General features: G+C 34.0%; 1 protein-coding gene and 1 long non-coding RNA gene across 2 annotated transcripts in view; one reads left to right on the forward strand and one right to left on the reverse strand.

Moving 5' to 3' along the window:
* The window catches only part of CSMD1 (CUB and Sushi multiple domains 1), a 1,076,561-nt gene that overhangs the window by 983,798 nt on the left and 66,915 nt on the right, over window positions 1-25,848 (forward strand). The window contains exons 47-50 of the mRNA XM_083857383.1: window positions 2,178-2,366; window positions 4,487-4,633; window positions 14,809-14,997; window positions 22,446-22,631. Of these exons, the coding sequence (XP_083713509.1) occupies window positions 2,178-2,366; window positions 4,487-4,633; window positions 14,809-14,997; window positions 22,446-22,631 (711 nt within the window). The remainder of the gene's footprint in view (window positions 1-2,177; window positions 2,367-4,486; window positions 4,634-14,808; window positions 14,998-22,445; window positions 22,632-25,848) is intronic.
* Window positions 11,123-24,311, reverse strand: LOC310907288. The gene is made up of 3 exons (XR_014589593.1): window positions 23,951-24,311; window positions 13,522-13,627; window positions 11,123-11,867 (listed from the first exon to the last, which is right to left on the reverse strand). It is a non-coding gene; the product is annotated as an uncharacterized lncRNA (long non-coding RNA).

The following is a 25,848-nucleotide window of genomic DNA, read 5'->3' on the forward strand; positions in this document are numbered from 1 at the left end:
CTCCCTAAGATGCTCAGGAAAAGGAAGCAACAAAAGACATTTGTATCCTTAACATTTGTGCTGCTAGTGTTTAGATATGGCATGTTTACAAAACCACTCAAGATGTACCTACTTCACTCCCATATTCCATTCCAAATGACCCATACATTGCAACTTCTTATTCATCATGTTTATTGATTGTAGCAATTTCTAAGCCATAGTTTATCCAGAGAGGTGACAGTTTTCCAGTGTTGAAAAGAATCACTGTGTTTTACTATTAAAAGTCTGACAGCATCACTTATTTCTCCAGGATATTTGTAATTTATGACTTTGAAGACAGGCATTTAATTCTCACATTGGTCTAATAGAAGTTACCATTTTTAATAAACATTTCAAGTATGCTGTTACTTGATCAATAAAAAACACTTTTTCCTTCTCAGAATAGTCCTGTAGCGTAGGAAATGATATTACAGGATAGAGCAGGTTGTGGAGCTGTGTTGTGTCAGCTAGTCTTCATCACTGATGTGCACTTTCATTCATGTCAGACAGGAAACACTGTGGGAAAAATTATTGTTATTTATTTGATGATATTTTTCTGCCCAATTTTTTTATTTGTGAATTTGCTGGTTTCTTTGTATTTTCTGTAGCCTTATGAGTTAGAGCATTTTTTGACAGTATTTTCCCAAGTTATTCTTGTCTTATTCTGAAGAATAGAGGAAGTCACAGTAGCAGCGTTTCATTCTAAGAGAATGAGAGAAGAAGCTACTGTCATTATACACATGCAACACATGCAACACTATATTTTTGGACAGATGTTTGTGTGAAATTTCTTGGTGTAATTTTACTACAGGTGTTTCTACCTCAAGAGGCAATCCCTGGATTATTGTCATAAGAATTTTTATTGCTTTATATACCATTTCCCTCTCTTAGGATCTTCTATGAAGAGGCTTTGTCTGTTAGGGATAATGTCTGTTGCAGCCAGTGCTGTCAAATGATAGCAGAAAGGGATGTATACTAAAGAAAAATTATTTGCTTACTATCTTTTCCCCAACCAAGATCTAGTTGCCCTGCTTGATGCCCTATCCTCATTTACATATTACATCCCTCCTTTTCATTGGCTTGACATTTTCCTCTCTGACTGAAGAAATTTTTTAGCTACAACTGAACCTAAATTTCACTGCCAAGTTTGCAAAAGGCCTTCTTGAGGGAAATGGTCCAGTTTTTAATATTTTTTTCTGATATTTATGTGTGGATTTTCCCCTGTAGTATACTTTTTCCACTGATCACTTTTCCATCTATTGTTTTGTTTTTCACCTTTTTTACAACTTTTTTTTAAGTGCCTGGGTACTGTGACAGATGATTTCCAGGAATGCATTTCTGTCAAGATATATTTGTGAATCTTACACAACAAAAATTGTTGAAATGAACATATATTATGAAATTGAGTACAAAATGTGTCAGACTTCAACAGGAAACAGGTTTGAAAAAATGAATCCTGCATGAGAGGCAAAATGTTAAAGAAAAATAGTGACTAACAAAACTTCCTAATCAAACCAGTGTTTAGGATATAAAATTTACAGTATTTTAATTTACTATACTCCTTTCAGTAAACAGAGATCATGAATTCCTATGAATACCAGATGAAATTTAAAATTCAGACTTTAAATAACAGGGAAAGTAGTTGCTAAGGTCTTACTTGGATGACTTGGAGCATTCTGTATCCAAAATGAACACTTTACATAAAACTTGTGTACTTTCAAATTATATGGTATGTCTAGATGTTTCAATATGTTTTCATGTTGATGTAACAGACTTCATTCTTAAAGCTGGGTCATTTTTTTAAGATTTCAAATTGAATACAATTTCCAAATAAAAAGTTTTACTGGTACTTTTAGCTCACTTGTGTGAATGATCGCACCAACATATGTGAATTGCTTGACTGAAACCACTTTGGGGTCTAACATATTTGTTCCTGGAAAGATGCTTTACTATAATTAATAAATTAATATAATTTTTCCTAAGTGCAAAGTTTATGAGTGGTCCTGTTTCCATGCATATTATAGGGAACTTATTTCCCCTTCTATTTAGAGTATGGTTTTAACGTGTTTTCGTTTGCAAACTCACCCTGAAGCCTGCATTTCATGGAGAAAAACTTTGTTTCATTGCTGTTCTCAATGTTCTTTTTGTGTCCTTTTTAGCACAATGTCCAGCAAATGAAATTCGCACAGAATCATCAGGAGTGATCCTCAGTCCAGGTTATCCAGGCACCTACCCCAATTCTCAGACATGTTCTTGGACTATTAAGGTTGACCCAGGATATAACATCTCCATTTTTGTGGAAATGTTTCAAAGTGAAAAGCAATTTGATGAGCTGGAGGTATTTGATGGTAAGAAAGATTTAAATTCTGATTACACAAGAACAAATACTCAGTAGAGTGGGCCTTGATTTCAAATGGTTTGGTTCCTAATGCAGTGATATATCTGAAATTTAAGCAATAGTTCAGAATTACTATTACTTATGCCTTAAATCTTAATCTATTAGCCAATGAAAGATTGTATAAATGTATTGAGGACAGAGAAAATTTGAAATTTTCTTAGGTATTGTTACAGGAGGAGCAGTAACAGCTGCAGCTTCCCTAGGAAAGTCACACAGTATTCTGTTTCCTGGGAAATGTGTGGAGGTGTCTGAAAGGAGAAATTAATGTGCTGGTCCGTAATAGTTCATTTCCGGTGAAGAAGTAGTTGGGAGTTATAATTAGATTTGTCCAAATGAATAAAATAATTTGAATCTAAATACTGAAATTTGAGTTGAAATGCCCTGTCTGCTTTCTCCACAGCCTAGCAGACCAGTGCTGCTCACTGTTTGAATATACCACTGTTGAGCTTTTTAACCATCTGTTTTGGGACAAAGAGCAGAGAAATGACCAAAACTCATTTTGTAATGTTGTCACGTCTAAAAGGGCCTTACTTAATTTTTATTTTCTACTTAATTTTGAACTTATTATGACTTATTATGTTCTCATTGATTGACAAGGGCAACTAGTCTCTGTTCTGAAACACATTTTTATTCATTTAGAGACTATTATCATATCTTTCTTCATTAACCAAGAATATATGATAAGTATGATAGAAATTATGAATATGTACTATGGGAGTTTCACAACATGAAAAAAATATTAAAAGGTCATATCTTTTGAATTATCTTGTTCTAACTATTCTTTTGAAGATTTTAATTTCTAAAATTACTATTTTTTTCACTTTTTGGTAGGAACACCCTAAAAAAATTCACAATATTTTTAATGCTTTTTAAAAAATGCTACTTCATTAGCATTTTTTTCTTCGTAACGTGTGCTGGTTAGCTAAGAAAATAGGCTGCAAAAAATCTATTAAGACTGTTTTTTCTTCCATTCCATTTTCTATCAAAGACAATATGGAGCATTACTGGAACTTTTCTAGTGGTCTGATCACTTTGTTTTCTTTTGATAAATTCTGTTGAAACAGCATAATATTCCTGATGTATATTTTTGTTTTCTTTCCTGTGAATTTAAATGTAATTTTGCCAGATTATCAATAATAGATCTGAGAGAAGAACTAATGTTGTTCCTACATTTTAAAGCATTTTAATTTCATAGCATAAAATAATATTCTTACAAATTTATCTCTACTGTAGCTCTGCAGAAGTAATTTTTTCTACCACCTACCAGCAACCTTAAGTGAAAAAGATAATGACATATTTCCAACTTCCCAACTATAGTGCCTTGTGCCTGGGCTAGCTCTCAACAAGTTGATATTCAGATATGGCCCATTGCAGGGCTTTGCAGAAATACTTGTTTGTGTCCTTGTGGCCACATTAGCAATGTGCTTTACTAGACTAATTAGTTGTACACCTCAGCATGAGTTTTTGGGGGCAGAAGGCAATGCTGGTGTGGCCATAGTGCTTCCAGTGATGGCTATAACTCAGACCCAAATGTTGCTGTATTTTACAACAAATACATATCATATTGTGGTGCCTTGTCTGGTCCAAAACAGTGTGCTTCATCTAGGTCAGTAGAACTGTACCGATCTATCTATCACAGATAAAGATACATCATCAGCTTTATGCAGCAACTGTACAAAAATTTGCAAGACAAATTTTAGGGAATAATGTTGCAAAGGCACTTGTCTCTGATTGCTTTATGAGGCAGCTTTGGAACCCAAACCACAGCAGGGACTACACCTACCTGACTGCACTGTATATTATGGTGCTTCAGCAGCTGGATGATGATCAGATTTTTTATCTTGGTGCAAACAAATGGAAATATACAGCAATTATAGAGCTCTTTAGTGAAAACCTAAAACCAGATGGGCACTTTAAATTGAGATCTGTTAGTTATTTCTCTGACAAGGAAGTGTTGGGCTATTTCTTATTCTACCGTGTTCATATTCACAGCTGAATTACAATATGGAAAGAATTACTTAAACTCAAAGTACTTTAAAACTTCAATAGTTTCTTTATTCATCTCTGAAGGTTCTTCTGGACAAAGCCCTTTACTGGTTGCTTTGAGTGGAAATCATACTGGGCAACTGAATTTCACAAGCAAAATGAACCAGCTGTATCTCCGCTGGTCAACTGATCATGCAACTAGCAAGAAAGGATTCAAGATCCGTTACTCAGGTAACTATTCATGCTTTCTGACAAATTATACTTTGTGGGCATACCATTGTCCATCTAGACTTAAAGGTGTGACAACTGTTCAGCATCAAAACGAACTTTTAATATAATGTCTGTTTCTCTGAAGATAATTTTTTATAACATATATTTTAAGGATGTGAAATCATTCTATTTTAAGTTTAAGGTAAGCACAGAATTTAGTCTCTCCATTTTTTCCCAGTGTGCCAGAGATCTCCAGTTTATTACTTCTCCAGTTAATGCTTCTCTCTACACCTCTTCTCTTGTCTTATCAGATCCAGAGAGAAGCCTTTGAAATGTAGTGGTAGATTTACACAGATTTACACAGAAGTATTCAGAAGTGAGAATTTTTAATCCTCGATAGCTGTGCAGTACTTTAGCTGCAATTCAGTACACAATTATTAGGTTTACAATTTCCTAGAGTTACAGTTCACAACTCTCATTACTATGTTTTTCTTCATGTACAAATAAAATAAAAACTGGGGGAGAAATAAACCCCTCATTTCTTCAACAGGCTGCATATGAATCTGGTAACATGAAAATATGCAAGTAGTCTATCTAAATAGTAACAATATTATTTTCCTTATTAATAATAAAATCAAGAAAAAACATATTGCAGTACTGGATTATGTGTTATGTGTAGACATATTGACCCTTACTGAGTTTGAGCCCATTTATGATGTTTCCACACATACATCAACAGACACATTGCTACTAGAAGACTTAGCTTAGGGATCATTTACATGATGTGGATAGTATGTGTGAGAGAGAAAGGTGGTAATTGCTATCATTAACATTTGCTTCTTCTGATTCTGACTTGATTTGCAATGTAAACATTGTGTGGGTTAATTTTGGTGGCTAATAATTTTCAATATAAATTTAGTAGAGAAAGGAATACTAAGAATGTTTTAGCAGAACACTTCATGACGCATAGGTATCACCCATTTAGTCATGATAAATATTCTTAGGGAGTTTTTTGGAAGCTCACTCCTTTCCTGTACCATCCATGCTCTGCCTGTCTAATTTCCGGAAAGTTTCTCTTATTACTGAAACATAAGATCAGGGCTCAGCTCAGAGCATAATTATGATTGTTTGGGGGATTATGAACTAAGCACAAATTGCTAGCAGTTGGGGAAAAAAATCAGTGAAAACATCTTCACCTGCATCTTCACATAATTACTACAGACAAACTGAAGCTAAGGGATGGGGAAAGGAAAGTTTTTTCCAAGCATACTGGAGATTAATTTAGTTTTTAATAGTAAAAAAGCAATTGCAGGACTTAATAGATGGATTGAGAGTGTGCAAGAGGGAACAAAGAGAACCTATCACATCATAGCCCTCAAATGTGTGACAGTGAAAGGAGTGGGCTTTCGTTCATTAATTCAAAGTGAGGGAGCAATATCAGGGATACATGAATAGACTTCATGTGAAGATTTTGGGTTTTAAGTATCAAATTATTAAGGAGACTGATTTTTGAGAGATGGCGAAATACTTTGTACCTTTACATGTACACAAAACACATTTGCAGTACTGTAGAAGTGGTCTGTAATTGCTAGTCTCAATTCATCAATTATTATGGCACTAGCTATGGCTAACAATAAAATTGGGAGGCTGGAGACAGATATGTGATCCTAATGGCTATGTTTTAGGAACAAACAAGTTTAGCTTTTTCCGCTTCACTAACAGTCAGTGCTTGCATTTTTCTCTAAACTTCTGTCCATTTTACATGAGATTCAATGGAAATAATCAGCATGAAAGAAGAGTAACAGTGAGCGGCAGCATAAACAATTGGATTTGAATTCTAATGAGGGAGAGCAACATCATGAAAGAAGTAAGAAAAATACAAGATCCCAAAAAGGCTATTGATACTGTAGCAGCTGTGACTGAGCCAGCAGGCTTCCTCATGATGAAGAACCTATTGAAATGAATTACTGCCCTCTCATAACCTTTTCCTTCTTCTCCAGCTATGCCTGTGCACAAAATTTTGTAAATTGTGTTTTTGTCACAGCTAGCTTTCACTTGTAGTTACAAATTTAATTCACTGTTTAAAAGTGCTATCATTATGGGAATGCTTAATATTTTCTTTAGCATACAACCTTAATTGTGTAAGCTGTTTGCTTAATATTACTAGTATCTTTACTATCATGTGATATAAGCCTTCTTGCTAAGTCTTAGAGGACAAAAGCAGAGGCATTACAACAGATAGGTATTCTTTTAAGGGCTTTGACATATTATAGAGGCACTAGCATAGATTTTAGGCTAAATTATACATTTCCTAACAGCACTAATGCCTAGATATTAAATTATCTCTTTGTTAATCTATGCATAGGTATCTGCATAGCATCCCTCAATAATTTATAATCCTGCATGCACACTCCTACTCAAGCAAGCTAGGGTAAAAACATAACTAAGAAGAGGTAGATTATTCTTTTTTATTATTATTATTGGTAGAAAGAATGAAAGTGCACTACAGTACCTGGCATATCCTCTTGGAGGCACAAGGTTTTGGGAACCACATGGGAACTTCATTTGCTACCTTTCGAATTGACATTACAACTATAACATTTACAGGCTTTTGTTAAACTTTTGGTTATTCATTCAAAAGAAAATAAGTCAAGTGGTTACTTAGCTAATTTGTAATTTCCTGCCAATAGCACTATTTTTCCTTATGCCACAGGTTTTAGTTGCCAGATTTTTGTAGCTACAAGTATGGCTTCTATGAGAAGCTGCCAGAAACTTCTCCCATGTCCAAAAGAATCAGATCCAGCTGGTTCCAAGATGGACCTGCGGCTGGCCACAGATGGTGGTAGTACCACTGCAATAACACACTAAAAAAAAAAAAAAAAAAAAAAAAAAAAAAAAAAAAAAAAAAAAGCTCAACAACAGCTGGAAGGAGTGAGAATACATGACAGTGGCAACTCTGCAGAAACCAACATCAGTGAAGATGGAGGGAGAGGAAGTGCTCCAGGCACCAAAGCTGAGTTTCCCTGTAGCCTGTATTTCTCTTTACCACCACTGAGGCCCACCCATTTTCTTGCTCACTCCCCCCACAGCAAGATTCAGGATGGAGTAGAGAATCAGAAGAATAAAAATGAGAAAATTTGTGGGATGACATAAACAGGTAAAGTTTAATAGGCAAAACAAAAGCTGCACGTGTGATCAAATCAAAATTAGGAATTCATTCACCACTTCCCATTGACAAGTATTCAGCTATCTCCAGGAGAACAGGGCTCTGCCAGTCTTCATGGTGACTTGAACATAACTTGCAACATTGGTCCTTCCTTCTTCTTTCATAGCTCTTATTGTTGAGCATGACACCATATCTTATGAACTATCTCTTTGGTCAGTTGGGATCAGCTGCTCCTCTGTGTCCCCTCCCAAGTCTCTGTGTCCCCCAGCCTCCCTGCTGGTGGGATGGTGTGAGAAGCAGAAATGACCTTGACTCAGTGTAAGCCTTGCTCAACAGTAACATCCCTGTATTATCTACACTGTTTTCATCAGAAATCTGAAACATAGACTCATATTAGAGCCTTTGAAGAATAATGAACTCTATCCTACACAAACCAGCATACCTGGGAAAAGAGGTGCAGAAGGGGAGGGCAGGCAAGGCAGAGGCTTTTGACAATTTGATGATTTCTCATTATCTTACTCTGATCTGATTGGTAAAAAAATTAATTTAAGTTCCCCAAGTCAATTCTGTTTTGGCTATGACAGTAACTAACAGCTGGATGATCTCTCCCTGTCCCTATCTCAGCCCTTTGTTATGTTTTTCCCTGTCCCAAAGCCTTTTGTTATGTTTTCTCTCCCCAGTGCAGCTGAGAAGGGGAGCAATTCTGTGGCATCCACCCAGGGTCAACCCAGCACACTTTTATTAGGTTCTTTTAACTTCATGCATAATTGCAAGAAGCTTAATTCTTCACCATTCCTTTCTTGTTATTTTTAAGCTTTGGACATGTTAAACAAGTGTTCCTACTTCCTCCCTATTTCAATTTAAAATAAAAGAATATTGATTGGTTTGTCTTTACATTTTCCAGTAGATGGTTAGAAGTGACAAGGGAACTGCGTGAAGAAGTTCATCAGACTTTGTATAACTGCTTCTTCTCCAATTTGTAAACTTTTAGGTGGTGATTTGCACAGCAGGAAGGTCACAGTGGAGGTTTATACAGTACTGTGAATCACGAAAAATATTCAGGATGATTTATAAATGTTGAACAACCTGTAAGAACAGCTTTCATATAAATAGCAGGTGATGTAGTCAGATATTTTGTTTTGGAAGGGGCAGACATTCACAATTTTATCACTAAAGAGAGAGTAGGCCTTTGCAAATTTATCTAGTCTTTTCATATTGTTTATTTGTTATATTTAAAATAAAATGCAAAAGAAAAAAGAATGACAGCCTGATGCCTTTTTGTTGCTTGATTGAGTATTGTTCTCCATTTTGATCCTGTATATTTTAAAATGAAAAGTATCATATGGAATAGATGGTCCATTAATTAAGGAAATGGTTTAGTAATAAGAATATATATATTTTGTTTTCTTATGTGACCTTACCTACTTACTTTAAGTAGTGTCCAATTTCCATCTATAAAGTGAGTATTACAGTAGCCCTCTACTACAATGGATATTTAAAGAACAGTAACACAACGATATAAAGTTGCCCAATAATATGACAAAGACAATTAAATATCCAAAAGGGAAAGTTATGAGGAAGGAGTATACTGAGGTGTGACTTTTTATTTCTCAACATAAAATCTAGCATGTAAAGTAAACAAAGCATTGAAGGAATTTTTTTAAATTTATTTATAATTTCAAACATAGTACTGTTTCTGTGAATACTTTAAAATATCTTATTCATATTAGGTTTTTTTTACTACTGATCAAAAATACCCCTGGGAAATCAAGTCCTTTCCTAAGATAATTCCTGTGATAAAATTTTGTAGATTCCCTGTAGAGAGTGAGTTCTACAAAATCATCTGGGAGGCTTGAACATGGAGTTTAAAAGAATTTTAATTTTTAATTGGAAGTCATTTAATTGAACCTCCTTGAGACAGAGTGTCTCAAAGAGCAAAAAGGCCAAATCCTCAGCATAAATTTTTAAATGTTCCAGCTATTAAGAGAATACGCTTTGTTAAAGGAAGCGTGTGGTCCTGCTGTTTATATGTGTTGTTGTCCACACATTTGTTGAGTAATGATATGTGATTTAGCTGGCAGCTATTATCCTGTTAGTATTTAGTGGCAAATTACAAAAGTTCTGAGGTAAAGTGAGTTGAATGTTTTGATTATAAGTGAGCTGAAAAAGTTCAGTATGTTGCCTGACAAAATACACTGTTATCTAAGAGGTCTTGAAATAATGTGGACACTACATCATTTGGAAAAGTAAATTAAATCTATAAAGATATAGAGATGTATATATATACTTCAATCACTGGAACAGTCATAGAAGTTTATCACATTTTGTGGGAAAACACTGTCATTCCTAGATGAGAGCATTCCTGTGTCATTACACTTACTTCAGCTAAGCCTCATGAGATTCCAGGACAGATTTCCCTCAGAAACTGGCCAGGAGAAAAACAGCATTTTATCACAGTGGTCCTTGACACAAGGCTGCAGTATTTTGTGAGTTCACTTTATGGATTTCTGCTTAAGCTCAGAAATTTCACTCAGCTTACAGTATCTGTAGTTTTCATCTGGCATTCTTCAAGCATTTGCTTATGCTTTAGCTCTTAAGACATTTATTTATTGCTTTCTCTGTGGTTCTTCTATGGTCAATATGTTAGAACCTGATCCTAGAGGTTATGTGTGCTTCATCCTGGGGTCTGAAGAGAGTTCAGTTTAAAGAACATTAAAAATTACTAAGATATAGATTAAGAAGGGAATTATATGTAGATTTATCACTATTCCTTTACTGTATAAACTAGTGTACTTTTCGGAGTCGTAAAATAAAAATCCATCTTCAGAATTTTAAGATACTTTGCTTAATTTTTTTTTTTTTTTCTTTTCCTGCTGTCTATAGCTTAGACACCGCTGCTTTGAGTATCAGCCTTTTCTATACATACCATGCTGCCTTGGCAGCATTAAATACTATAGTTTCAGTGGGACTTTTACACAGATGTGGATTCCAGGCACTGCTTGCCTGTAATCTTATTGCAGGCTTCTGACTTGCTACCAGCCTACTGCTACTACTTTCAAATGTCATTGATAAGAATTTCTGTAAGAGTGGAAGATAGAGCTGATCTGTGTTAAACAAATGTTTGAAACATAAATTATCCAAACATACATGGTTTACATCACAAAATGTGCATTATATGTTTCAGAAACACTCCTAAAGCCGTGAAAGTATTAACTTTGGTACTCTAGGAGCACAGCACCTTTCTGATACATGGGATCTTTTCTGTACTGCTATCTGATGAACTTTTCATTGTACTTCAAGGAATCCACCTCACTTCATGTAGTCCTCTTCATCATACATTTTGTCCCAAACCTTATACTCATTATGGTCAAAATACCACTGCCAAGAGAGTCTAGCTGCACTCCTCAACACTTCTTTGTGATCTCCACCCTTTTTCCACCCCTCTCTACAAATCCCAGACTACTTTTAGTGGTAGAAAACATAACATTTTTCTTTATTCAGATTTTATCTACATTTCTTTCCCATCTAGCTTACTATTTTATTTTTTCTTGCTTCCTCTTTACAAAGACTCCCCTAATTTATCTTCCTCCTTCCTTTCTTCTGTCCCTGATTTTCTCTTTCTTTGTCTTCCACTAATCAATTTCATTTCATTTATAAATTTTTCTTTCCAATTTCTTTCCCTGAATTATATGTTACTCTGAACACAATCTCAGTCTCTTATGCATCAATCCTTTTGGTGCCACTTCTAATATCTAACGAAGTCCTTCTCTTTCTCTCATTTTCATCACTTTTACCTGATCTCCAGTCCCTACCTTCCTGTTTCTCATCTCTTTGCACAATCTGTCATGGCTATTCTTCCCCACGGCTCTTAAATCAGCACCTTCAAGTCAAATACTCTTTCTCTCTTTTCTCCAGTTATAATCTCCCTACTTTGTCAAACACATCTCATAGTTTTATGTTCACACTCGAACATCTACCTTTAACCTCCACAGTGGCAGATGACTACAAAGCTTTACCAAGACATCTTGATTCCCAGATCTCCTCTTCCCTATTTCCTATAGGTCCATGAAGCCAGTGCCACTCTCTAACCTTGGGTTGTCAGGAAAAGTAATATTAGTAGCACTAATATTAGTAGGTTGAAGAGATGGTTGAAAGAAGAAAATATACAGGAGTCATCAAGGTACCTGGGAAAGGAGGATATAGTTTTCTGTAGAATAGCTGCAACAATGAACTTTAGGAATTAAGTATTTTCAAAGAGATGTTGAAGTAAATTCGGACTGATGTTGCTATTTTGTCTTCCTTGTTTTCTTCTACAAAATTCTTAGTTCAAAAGATTTTTTTTGCTTGATTTTTCTTTGAACACCACTTGATTCACTGGAGAGCTTTAACCATGCTTTTGGGCCAAAGGCGTTGTTGATCGTTACAATTTAAGCAAAAATTATGACTGATAGATTTTCCCTTTGGCTCCTGAGGAAATTTTCAGTATTTTAACATCATTCTGTGTAATTCAGCAGCCTGAATGTCTCATATTACGTGCCATTTAAAAGCTTCTTTCTCTGGATAACCATATATATTTATTGTTGCAATTAGCCGCAGCTGAAACATGACAATAAATACCTTGGCAATCAGAACATAAAAGTTAACCTGTTATGGTAAAAATCTTTTTATGCATAAAAAACCCTATTCTTCTATGTCTAGCCAAGACATACTGTTAGAATAACAATGTTAACTGTTTAATAAAAGAATTACTAGTCCAGATTAAATGGTTAATATAAGGAGATAGAGAAAAGGAGACATGAAAGGTACTGTACAGAAAACCAGTAAAATTAGAATTGTTATACAGTATTACTGGGCTACAGACAAATATTTTATGACTGAAATTGCACTGATGTAATAAGAATGGAGTTTTTTCTGAATTGCATATTTTTTTAATGACTCACCAGCTTTTCTTAAGATCTAGGATATTTAAAATTAAATAGCACTTAAGAGGTTACTGGAGCTGATTTTAGAGGTCTTAACCAGCTTGTTTTGCAATAACAATCTTAATTATTCTTCGATATGTAGAAAGGAAAATTAAAGCCACATTTATTGTGTTTCTTTAAATGTCAAGTTCCATTTTTAAAGAGTAATTTGATAATGTAATTTAGGCAGGCAAGCGAGTGTCACCATGCTTATAAAGGACACAGAGCCTGGCCCCAAACAAATATTTTACAGGACCATCTTGGCTGATTAATTTTCATTCTGATTTTGATTTTTTCCTTTCTGATTTTGTGGTTTTTTTCAAATAATTAGCAAGTGAAAGAATGTACAGAAATAACATTTCAAGTAGAAACAATGATGCTTATATGAGAACTATGTAATATCATTCCAAAAGTTGACAATATTTTTCAGTATCTTTAATGGTGGACTTAATTTTACTTCTTCTGTTGGGTGTTATTACTTAAAAATATTGACTTTGATGTACTGTATCTGAATCTAGACATTTAAAGGAAGCATTTCAGTTAGGGACCTAATCAACTCTATCATCTCTGTCAATTAACAAAAAACATTTTTTTTAGATGGTAATTGATACCATAGGTGCACCGTAAGGTGCAAAATATGCGTTAAAGATAAAAATTAAAAAATAGAGCTAGATACTGAAAGCTGTATACCAAAACCTGTAGTTATGCACTTGTGAAAACAAAACAAAACATCTTCTACTTGATAATTGTCTACAGCATTTAAAATTAATATCACAGTATACCTAAGACACATTTCAGTATGATGGAGGGAGTACTCCAACAGTAGTTGCAGTCGCAGCCTCATTGGTATCAATATTTAGTTCTCAGTGAAGCTCAGCATTGTCTTCCCTGTGAAGAACATACATAGGCTTATTTCAGTGCTGGATGTTCAATCAGGTTTCTTTTCAGAAAGCCATGTTCCTGCCATGTTGCTTCTGAAAAGATAATCTCAGTAAACTCAGTAATCTCAGTAAGGCATACACTCCCTTGGTGCATACCTGCTTCAAATATGCAGCAACTTGTACATCAGTATGGAGTCCAGGTAATTTTTTCAGATTGCTTTTTTCCAGTGATAAATATTTGCATTCTACAAACAGATCCACATTAAAACTCTGTATAAAGTGGGTCAAACTATACTGTACTTCTGCTTGATTTGGACCAGTTCAGGTATCCATCTTCCATTCTTACAGAGAGATATAGGAACCTTATTTTAAAAATGGTCTTTATTAATCGCTTTTTGACTTTGTACTTGTTTTACTTACTCAGTACATTTCAAAAAATTTCCATTAATATATCACAGGTCCTCAAGGACCATGCTGGTCATGAAAACCCCTCTGCAAAAAATATTAGTAGAGTAATGATTAAAATTTAGCAAGATTTGCTTTCATTTCAAAACTCAAACTGATGCATTCTGCCTTACTTCATATGTAGTGTAAATTCAGCATTTAAGAAGTTGCAGTCAATTAAGTTACATTATTTTTGTAAATATTATTATACTTGCCAATATCTCTAAAAGAATATGTACAAAAAATTAAGTGTATTTTAATCTGAAAGAAATGCATTTGAAGAATCAGTGTATTGTTATTTGTCTTATAAATTTTTAACATATTTGACAAAATGTTTAAACTTTGACATACATGTCTAAGTGCACTGAACTTTTTAATTAAGATGTTTATAAGTGGTTTTGTCTATTGTGTAGGTCAAAGAATATTATTTATTTATAAAGTTATCAGATTTGAGGTAGATTGTTTAAGTGTGAGCAAAGTTACTGAACATTCTATATGTTTCATGATTGTAGCTTCCTTATGTGCAGTAGTATTAACTAGTTTTGATTATAAATTTTGGTTTTGAACTTCATGATGTTTCTTTATAAGTAGCCTGAATCTTCACCAAGGATTCCAAAAGTGCTGTAAAAGTTTCAGTATTGATTTGAGTGGCATTCAAAGTTTGTACATGTCATAAATAATCTTAATTTTGTACATTAAGTGCGTTTGATTTGTTTTTAATAATGTCCATTTTTTTGTTTTTAGCTCCTTATTGCAGTTTAAACCCTACCTTGAGGAATGGTGGAATTATAAATAAAACAGGTGGTCCTGCCGGAAGCAAAGTTCGCTATTATTGCAAACCTGGGTATAGAATGATTGGTCACAATAATGCGACATGCAGGCGCTACCAAAATGGCATGTACCAGTGGGATTCTCCTGTGCCCATCTGCCACGGTAAGATAATGCTTTCTTCTTGAATAGACTTCTATAATTTCATTGTAAGGCTATTTCACTAAACAGAGATGCAATCTTGTCAATATTGCTGTAGGCCAAGAGAGACGCTGGCATCATGACCTGATCCAAACACATGCTGACTTGTGTATTTCATGTGTGCAGAGTTGAACTATTAAGATCTATTCATATCATCAAATATGGACCAAATAGAAAATATGTTTTCAGTACATATTTTCTATTGTAATGTACATACCTATAAACAGACCACAAGTCATGATATTGTATTACTGAACATTTTTTAAAATTCAGTGGTTATAAGGGGTAAGGGATTAGTTCATTATTTTAGAAAATAACTTTATAACTTGTGCTTTAAAGACATAATTTTTAACTTCTTTTCTATTTTTTTTTCTTTGTTTTGTTTTTAAAATCCAAGCTCTGAGCAGCCTGGTCTAATGGAAGGTGTCCTTGCCTGTGACAGGGGTTTGGAACCAGATGGTCTTTAATGTCTCTTCTAATCCAAACTATTCTATGATTCTATGATATTATCAGGAAACTGGGGAAGAGGAAGAAGGCTGAAAATTCTATCCATGTCATATATGGCCCATGCTAACACGTATCTGCTTCTAGTCTACTTCATTTATAGAATGAAATTATAGTATCATTCATGTATAAGAACATAATTTATTAAAGCTGGCATTTACTTGTTCTCAACTTTGTAAGACACTGACATTAGTTTTTATGGAGACAATATTTTGCTTGATGTTCTGTCTCAGTGATGGTTCAGATATTTCTAAAATGACCATAAGATGGAAGTATGGAAGTATGGAAGTTCTATTTTGTAAATTACAAAAAAAAAAACAAAAAAAAAAAAAAAAAAAAAAAACACAAAAAAAAACCACCAGCTGAGGTTTGGCATAATGTTTACTCTTCTATTAAGAATAGGCTATTTGTAAGAAAAGTAAAAAGCTGCAGAAATTTGGTTACAGTTGAACTTGAAGGAATAAGGTTTCTATCTTTTGAACAGAGTAATTTAGTAGTTAAATATTTCTTCTAGATGAGCATTTTCCTGCTGAGAATGGCCATGTGACTATACCCCTACCAGTCCAGGGAGAAACTCAGACTACCAGTATGCCACAAGCAGGACCTGTGTATCTGTGCTTCCAGAATCCAGGACATCTTCTAATCTCATATGCCATCATGTTATATGGTGTAATGCCACATATATGCCATATATGATTTGATATGGCACGTGATTCTGTTTGATCTTCCTGAAGGTCCCTAAGTCATGGGAGAATCTGTCTGTGATCTGGATGTGAGGTAAATTTAAGGACAAATGCCGCTTTTGGACTTAATTCAACTGCAGTTTAGGTGCTGTTTCTGGTGCTGGCATCTAAACTGAAAATTCAGACACTTTGCAAGAAGAATCTGCAATAATTAATAGATCTGCAGTTTGAGATTGGCAAAGTGGAAGATAAAATTCTGTTCCAGATTAAAACAAAATTTTAAGATCTGTACATGGGATAAAGTTATGATTAATTTTCTTAAACATAGAAGCCTAGTGTCATTTTTAGTGTCCTGAGATGTTTTACCTGAGAAAAGTGCAAACTCTTATATTGTAAGTGCTAGGTTTGCAGGATGTCTTGGAGGCCTAAGAATCTCAGGTAGCTCTAGACAGTGCGAAAAGAAAACAACTCCCATGTGCCTTAGCTGTTGTATTGGATCTGGTCAATGCTGTCTCTGAAACTTTGGGAACTGTTTTGCTGGCTAGCTAGCAGGTGTCTTTTTTCAAAAGGTACTGAAATTTTGGCATCTTAATCTGGACATCAGTTACTTTAAGCATGAGAAGATAGAGACAGTATTCCGTGTGTACTTGTTAGACTGGGGGAGTTGGGGCCATAAATTTCAGGAGGTGGTATATTTTACTTTTCTCCAGAATTTAAGATCTTGGGATTCCTCAGCTGTCAGAAATTCTATGCAATTATATCCCTTAGCTTTCTACTGCTTATCTATCCAGACAATACTAGCGTTCCACTGCTGCTTCCACTATTATTCAAATAACAGAGTTCTGTATAATTAAAATATGATCCAGCACTTAAAAATTCTTAAATAGTTTATTTTTAAATATTTTCTCTCTTTTTTTTAGAACAGTGTAATGTTAAGAGTTTAATTTTACATTTTGAGATTTTACATTTTATATTAACAATTTTCTGTTCACAATGGCACAGAAAGTGCTTCAAATTTGCCATTCTAACTTTGAAAATTATGTCCAAACACAATGAGGTGCGTGAATAGAGAAAAAAGCTCTTTAAACAATTTAAGAAAAAAAACTCCACACTTTTAAGGACAAAATGGAATAATTCACAGAAAGGAGGAGGGAAAATGTACAGATGTGCTCAGGACTTGATATAACATCGCAGGACTTGATAGTGGATAACCAGGGGTGGAAGAGACTTAGAAAGCAATAGATTCTGAACAGAACTTAAGAGGACTCAAGAAAATTGTAAAATACTTCAGACACTATTTCTGCCCTTATTTTATCACTGTGTGCAAGAAGGAGCTTTGAAATTTTAGCAATCGAGCATGTTCACAAATACCTTTTTTCTTGAATTTTAAGCTGTATTTATAATTTCATCAATATATGTGGCTGTGGGTAGGTAGATTTCTCTAAACAATGCGAGAAAAATATTTGCAAGATAGGTTGTTTAATCTTTACTATAAATTTCTTACGAATGTAAGATTCTTTGTTTTAATACATAATTTTACAATTCTAGCACAATTATTCCAACTTGTATGTCTGAATGAGGCATATGTTTTTTAAAACAATTCTGAAATGGAGACCATATTTCAAAGTTTATTTAGTACCTGTTATCAAAATGCATTCTTTTTGAAAATTAATTAAAATTACATATTTGGTCCAGCTCATGGATTTCATCATAGGATCTTTCTAAATCAAAATGTCTTTTATTAGTGCAGAAATGTATGTAAAACCAGTCCTTCAGGGTTACATTTGTAATTAATAATTTGAATGTGTCAGAATTAATTTTTGAAATCAAGTTTGATCATATTTATTTTTTGCATATCTATTAGAACAGCATCTAATTTGAATATGAAAACATCTAATATGAGTTAATCTGATAAGGTCAGAAGATATTTTTCAATTCTAGTCTTCTCAAATGCAAATGTGTGTAATAATGTCCTGAATGCTGTACAAAGATCTTGACTCCTATCTAGGAAATTGGAACTTACTGTTACTGCTTTTATTTCATTTGTGAAGTGAAAAGAGAACCAAGATTCATGCTACATTCAAAAAAGATATGGAGAGAAAATAACAATTCTTATATAATAACAGTAAGTAGCTGCCGAAGAGGAAATAATAAACCCCCAGTAATGATACTGGCAATGACATTTGTCAGCCACTGAGTAGCTCATGTATCAATTACCATGCTGGGGGAGAGTAGGAAGAGAAGACTGAGGCTGGAGATGAAGAGATGATAAGAGAAAAATATAAGAAAACCTTGGCAAGAAGAGCAGTTAGAAGGAAAAGCTGAATTCAAGTTGTCAGGGTCAAAAAGGCTCAGCAGTGCTGGGTTGCCAGAGTCCGGAGGCTGAGAGTACTGTTGTACACAGTAAGAGTACAGAGTACCAGTGAGAGTGCAACAGTGCCTGTCTTCCTCTGGCAGGCATGAGCAAATGCCCCTCTTTATCCCACATGTTCTTCCTATACAGGACTCAGCTTTTGACTTTGTTCTTCCTGATTTCTCCCACTCATTCTTAAAAGAGCTGAAAATAATTTTAAAGAGCCTTGGAAAACCGTTGGCTCCTCGTCACCATTTGAGTTACTTCCTAGTATGTTTATGAAAGAAAACCAGAGGTACCTACTTTAAAGAAATTCTCCTCTGAATTTGTAAGTACTTAGAAAGGTTCGATGTCTATGACAGAGTCATGATACAAGTACAACTGATCCCAACAGTTCCTGCTTAAAATGCAGATTCCAGGTACTGTCATTATTCTTCAAGCACTTCTCTGTGCTTGAAGTGTATAGATGTACATTATGGAGCTAGAGATCTTTGTATTTTTTGTTGTACTGAACAAAGATTATTCCAGGACCATGACTGTGTTCCATGTCTGCCCTGGGAGAGTGGGCTTAAAAATACCTGTTTACAGTTTGCACAAGACCTATGATTCTGAGGCCACCAAACTACTTCCTCATAAAATTAGGTGTTCTGTGTTTCCGGGCATGGAATTAAGCTTGTGCCTTTTACCTTTTTGGTAAATGTTACTATGCAAAAATCTCCCTCTCAGCATACAGTCTTAAAAATGTGAGGTAAGCAGCAAATTAAAAATACCAAATTCTAGCTATCTCTTATAAACCAATGACCATATTTCAGCATATAAAGCAATAAGTGTATTACTCTAGATTAAAAAATCCCAGAAATTTAAGGAGAAACTTGGTAGCAATGTTTTAATAAGCTAAAAGTAGTTCCAAAGATGAATGAAATAATTAATCTGTGTTCTTTCTAGATAGACAAATTACAGCTAACCTTACTTTAACAGGATCCTGATATAAGTTTTTCTTTTTTTATTATTATTTTCTAAGAGAGGCTAGTAAAATACTGGAATAACTTTTCTGTGGAGAGTGTGAAATTTTCTTCATTGGAGGTTTTTCAAGAACAAATTAGATCAAGACCAGTCAAGTATAATTTTGATTTGTTATAGGAGAATAGACTAGATGACCTCTCATAACAGTTGATTTGGTGTTGTTTTTTTTTTTTTTTTTTTTTTTTTTTTTAATACTCCCAACCTTGTTTTTACTTTCTTTTTTATTTCTGTACGTATCCAAGTCTGAGAAGTCACTGAGCATGTATTTGTTTTGAATCCTGATTTTGGGGACTACTCTGTTTCTAACTTCAATTTTTTGGTATTTAAATGCTTTTTCCAGCACTATGTTCAATGCCGTAAACAGGTCCCTGAATGATGAATACTTGTAGATTAACTTTAGGGATTTTCCAGAATATAAAAATAAACACAATGTCTGACTGTAATGTACGCTCCAGCTTCATTTCTATATACAATGAAATTGCATACTTTGAGGGTAAATAATATGTAAGTATCCTACTGGAAGACAGGTGTATAGATAATTTAAAGGATTGCCATAAACCTTAAATTTACTGGTTTTAACAAGAAATAAATGCAAGTATGACGTGGAACATGAAAGAGCAACTAAAACTACATCTCAGTTTCTAGGTAAAAGGCTTTTCCCCCTGCACTGGAAGAAGTATATTTTTCTGCTTTGCAAGATAATAGATGCAATTAAGGCTGACTTATATTTTGAACACTACAAATGCACACCTCCCAGCTGGAACCTGTCTGTCTCATCTAATCACTGACCTAAGAATCATGGTGACAATTCATCAAGTCAGAAGATTTTCTCACATTATTCTTAATTGTTTAACAATCATGAAGCTGAGAGCTTCAAAATACTCGGTTATGGCAGAGTAGTGTCATTGTTTCCACTGTCCAAAGAAAATAAACCATTTTAGTCAGTTTGGTTCAGCTTACTTTACTTTAAATTTCAAATTACTTGCTATTTAGTGAAACTCTCTTTGCTGAAATGCTTTAACACTGGTTCTCTAAAAGCCTTTAGCAGCCTCGATAAATTTGTAGCAACAGGAATATTTCCTTCCAATCCAGGAAGCAGAAATAAACTAATAAAGCAGAAATAAACTAATCATTCATCATTTAATAATGGTTATATCTCCTTATTGTAATCATATTCAAAATACTGTGTTGTATTTAATTTAAATTCATCAAATGTGACAACTTGGAAACACTGAAAACAAATTTGAGAGTTGTGGTTTTGGTACCATGATGATGTGTTCTGAAATTAATAATTTACATTGAATTGAGTAAATTGTGATAAAAACTAGATTAAAAAAAGCTAAACTTATTTTCACCACTGAAACCGATTTCATACAAACACTGTGATTTATTCTTTTTAAATGTATTTATTTTTATTCTAAAATATTAAAATATTGAATTACTTCTTACCATTGACTGCATTAAGGAAAAATACTTTCATTTGTAAAACTTCCTTTTATTGGTAAATATTTAAAAATGAAAGCTTCAAAGTTGATTTTTATTCAGTGTCTTTACTGCAGACCAGTAAACTGGATGCCAAACTCAGAGTAGCTTGTGATTCTGTACATACATATACATATTGGTTCACAGGAAGTCCTGAAATAGATTAATTGTAATAATTTGATAGGTAGTCTGCTTCAAGTTGCCATTTTGCAGAAAGTAACATCCTTTCAGAGAATATAGTATGATTTTCCCTTCAGAAGAGCTCTGGGGTAAACATAATTTTTTTACCAGCTTTATTAACTTATTAAAGGACCTAGAGTTAATATGTGTAATGAATAACTACTTTAAAATAAACATAGCATTAAAAGAATTTTTTAAATAGTGTCAAAAGCAAAAAACCTGAGAAGTCAGGTGACAGAAGGCAATCTTGTTTGGGAGACCTTTCCTAAAAGTGACTGAAATAGACTTTTTTCTAATTTTACTTTGCCTGAAAATTGTATATTATGTGATACTTTTAAAAGAACTCTGGCTAAATAAATTAATATATAAGCCTAAAAAACCACCCTAGATGCTACTCAAACTTCACTATGTTGACAGCAATTAAATTTGTGACCTTGAAAGAAAAACTATTCAATTGGAGTTAAATTCATAAGGAGAGAAAAAAAAGTGAAAACAATTCAGTAAATAATTTCCTTCTTGATGTAGAAAATTGATAAGCCTAGATACACATAATATTTAAAATTCTGAAATAAATTAGACAAATACATAAATAAAGTTTAAAATATCAGAATAATATCCTTAGTTCAAACACTTCCCTGTTTAGTCATATATTTGGTTGCTTTTCTCATCAGACAAAAAGTGTTAAATTGAATTCTTTAACAGCATAGTTCTAAATGCATAGAACAAACAAACATCGACTATATGAAAAAGCTATGATAAAATAGTGCAGGATTGAAAGAAAGCCTGAGAGAATGGAGCAGACTACTAAAAAGCACTTAAGAGTTTTTCAGTTTGTTGCTTCTTGGACCAAATCTCTTTGGACAATTCCAATTTCTTTCTCTAGCAAATAAACCATTGCCCTTAGCCCATGTTGAAAATTCTCTCTCTGAAGTGACTATATTGAACTAAATAATTATGTAGAAAATGGTTGTCTATATTAGATGCACTTCTGAGTTTTTATTGATGTTTTAAATACTGTTGCATCTATCAGAATGTTGCAAATATGATGGAAAATTAATTTCAATGGTTATAAATGAGATATGTCAAAATTACTAATCTATGTTTCTTATTTCAGTGCTAGGACAATATTTTAAAGATATGTATGATAAAATTCCAGTTCTTCATATTTTTATTTTCTTTCTTTTCAGCTGTATCTTGTGGCATTCCTGAGTCCCCTGGGAATGGTTCAGTTATAGGTAATGAATTCACTTTGGGCAGTAGATTGATATATGAATGTAATGAGGGCTTCAAGCTAGAATCTAGTCAACAAGCAACAGCAGTGTGTCAAGAAGATGGATTATGGAGCAACAAAGGGAGGCCGCCTGTTTGCAAATGTAAGTGGGCATGTATTTCTCAATATTTCCTCAGAACTTTCTCAGAAAATTCTTCACGGCTGATGTTTAGGTTTTACATATACATATGGCCTGAAGTGGCCATTCAAGAATGCATCATCATTTATCATGTAGTAAAGTAGAAGAGGCCCATAAATTTGTTTAATTAAAAAATCATTGTTTTATCATTGAATTTGAATTATTAGATACATTTGAATTTAAATTATTAGATAATTAAATTTCCTGTATATTTTCTTATTATGAATAATATGCCCTTTGCCATGGTGAGTTATAATCACCAATTATAATTTATAATATAGCTTCTAAAGTAATAAAAGCAATTTTTTTTTCTTAAAATATTTTTGTAGATAATTAATCTGGATGAGAGTCCTTCAGTCTTCATTTCTGGCTTCTGTCAGGAACAGGACGATGTAATGCAGACTCTACATGGTATAGCCTCTCATTTGCATTGGGCAAATGCTTCTCTCTGTCCTGCATCAAAGCAATAATTACCTGAGCCTGACTTCAATGTGGCTTGAAATTTTCTTTAGGACAGAATCTCAAATTTAATAATTGCTATAATACTAGGTGTACAAATTTTGAGAGTTAAATTAAAATCTCAATCTAATCAACAGCATATGTATGTGCCTTCCTGATTCTGAATTTGATAAGCACTTTAATTTTTCAAACAAGTAAAATTCAATGCATTTTTAAAGAAATAGTAAAATGAAGCATGAACAAGAATTGTGAAGTTTTACATGATTGTGAACAGGTTTTCATTTATGTGAATCAATTCATAGCAAACAATTGTTGGAAAATATTTTTGAAAGTTATTTGAGAGAATTTCTAGGCATCCTTGAGAGATGGTCATTTAACCTAATCTTGAACACCCTCCTGAATACTCTTTCAGTAATTTACTTTCCCTCTTGCAGTTTTTCTAGTACTTACATAATCTGAAGCTGTTTTTTCTGTACTGTAAAGGCCTTGTTTCATTTTATATTTACAGTGGACAAATAGAAGTTACTTTATCCTTTTTTTTATTCTTCTTAATGTTTTTGAAAACTGTTATTTTTTCAATGTAATGAGTTATCCGTGGTGAGCTTTCATACCTCACCCAGCTGTACACTCCCTTTACCTTTTCAAGCAGATGGGAAAAAATAGGATGAAAAATCTCATGGATCAAGATAAGGACCGAGAGAGGATTCAACTTGGAAAAAGTTAATTTAATGTATTGACAATTAAAATAAGGTAAAATAAACTTCAGAAAATAAAAGTTAAAAAAAATCAAAACAGTGCTTTCCTCCCTCTATTCCCAGGGTCACCTTCATTCTGTTGGTTCTTTTCCTTGCTCCAGCCAGTGCTAGGGGATAAGGAATGGGAGTTGTGGTTATCATATTAAAGACTTCTCCTTGCTTCTCCTTCCTCCTTGTACTTTTCCTCTGCTCCAGCAAGTGTCTTCTTCATGAGCTATTGAACTTCAAGATAAACTTGCTCTAGTGTGGCTCCTCCATCAGCTAGAAATTCTTCAATAAATAATATCCATCTACTCCAGTGTGGGCTGCAGTATGAATATCTGCTCTGGCACGGTCCTCTCCACTGGGCTGCAAAATACCAGCTCTGGTGTCTGGAACTCCTCCCTCTTATGTGACCTTGGTGTTCCCTCTGCTGATTCTCACTCTTTTTGTTCCTGCCCTCTCTGCCTGTGCAGAATCTTGCCCTTTCCTAAACACAGTTTCCCAGAGGTGCTGCTGTCATGGCTGCACAGCTCAGCTGTGTTCTGCAGTGGGTCCTTTGGAACTGACAGTGCCCACCAGCCTCTCCTCACAAAGGCCACCCTGGAGCTGCTCACTCACCCCTGCCAGTACCTTGACTCCTGAATCCAGTGCACTCAGTCACCTTTTCTGTAGAGATAACTATTTCATTGTGATTCATTCTCACCCTTCCTACTTTTAGGACCAGTGATTCTCATTATTGTCTTCTGGACAATCTCCAATTAATCTTCACCTTTCTTGAAGGACAGTGCCTAAAAGTGTACACAGCAATTCCACAGAGTACATAAAGAGGATTATTCAAAACTAACTGTGGTCACACAGACATGATCTGAATTCAGAGTGGTGTACAGAGGGAAGGTAGTGCTCCAGTGAATTGAAGTGAGCTTCATTCTCAGAAAAAAAAAATTACAATGTACAAAGCACATATCTTGAATGATTAATCAGCAAAAATGTCAAAGTTTGTTTGCTTTTTTTGTGAGGGAAGAGGCCAGATAAAGTATCTGGGGATTAGATACACTAAATTAATAACACTATATTTACAGTGAACAAAATAAACCAAAACAAAAGCTTGTATTATTGAAATGGTCAGACTTAAGGTTTGTATTAAAGGGTAGTCATTGTCTGGTTAATTGTTAACATTTAGCACACCTTTCAACATTAAAAATTTTGTTTACTATTTATAAAAAACTAACAAGATAATTTCTTCTCTTCTTTGTCTTCTCTTTTGCTTTTCTAAAAAAATATTGTTTGAAAAAGAATCCAATTACTTCTGAATCTGGGCATGCTAAACTAAAGTGCTAGTGATATACATGACAATTTAAAATCAATATTTTCAGAATAGATTGCTATTCAGAAGCAGGCATGCCTTACCCAAAATTTCTTACTTGCAAAGTGCAGAAGAGCTTAGATAATCTGCATACCAACCCGTGTTTTTCACGGGTATTGCTGCTGTAAGGATAGATGTATTTGGTCTCCAGAAACAAAAACATCTCTAACTTGATGGGAAGCAAACACAGAACAGAAATAAATAAATAAATCTGGTTTTATTTCCATATCTATTAAAATAAAGGTTGAAATCGGAGCCATTTGTTTTGTAAAGCACCTCTGATAATATCATGCCTGAGGCAGATGTTTGAAATGCCTTTCTTTTCATTAAAAGTATTTACATCAGATTTGAAGCATGAAAAATATAATTTGTGATGGTCATAGAGCAAGACACAGATGGATCATGGATATTAGGCTATTGAATTTAATTACAGAAAATACAAGGCAACAGATATCTACTAAGAAAGCTTAACTGAATGACAAATATCTTGCTTCAGTTATTCTGCATAGAGATCCCCAGAATAAGATGAAAGGAAGTGGTTCCTCTACTGCTCTTCCGTAGAATCACAGAGTCAGAGAATAGTTTGGATTGGAAGGAGCAATAATAATCATCTAGTTCCAAC

The sequence above is a fragment of the Zosterops lateralis genome (assembly GCF_965231275.1).
Source record: "Zosterops lateralis genome assembly, chromosome: 3".
Classification (NCBI taxonomy): domain Eukaryota; kingdom Metazoa; phylum Chordata; class Aves; order Passeriformes; family Zosteropidae; genus Zosterops; species Zosterops lateralis.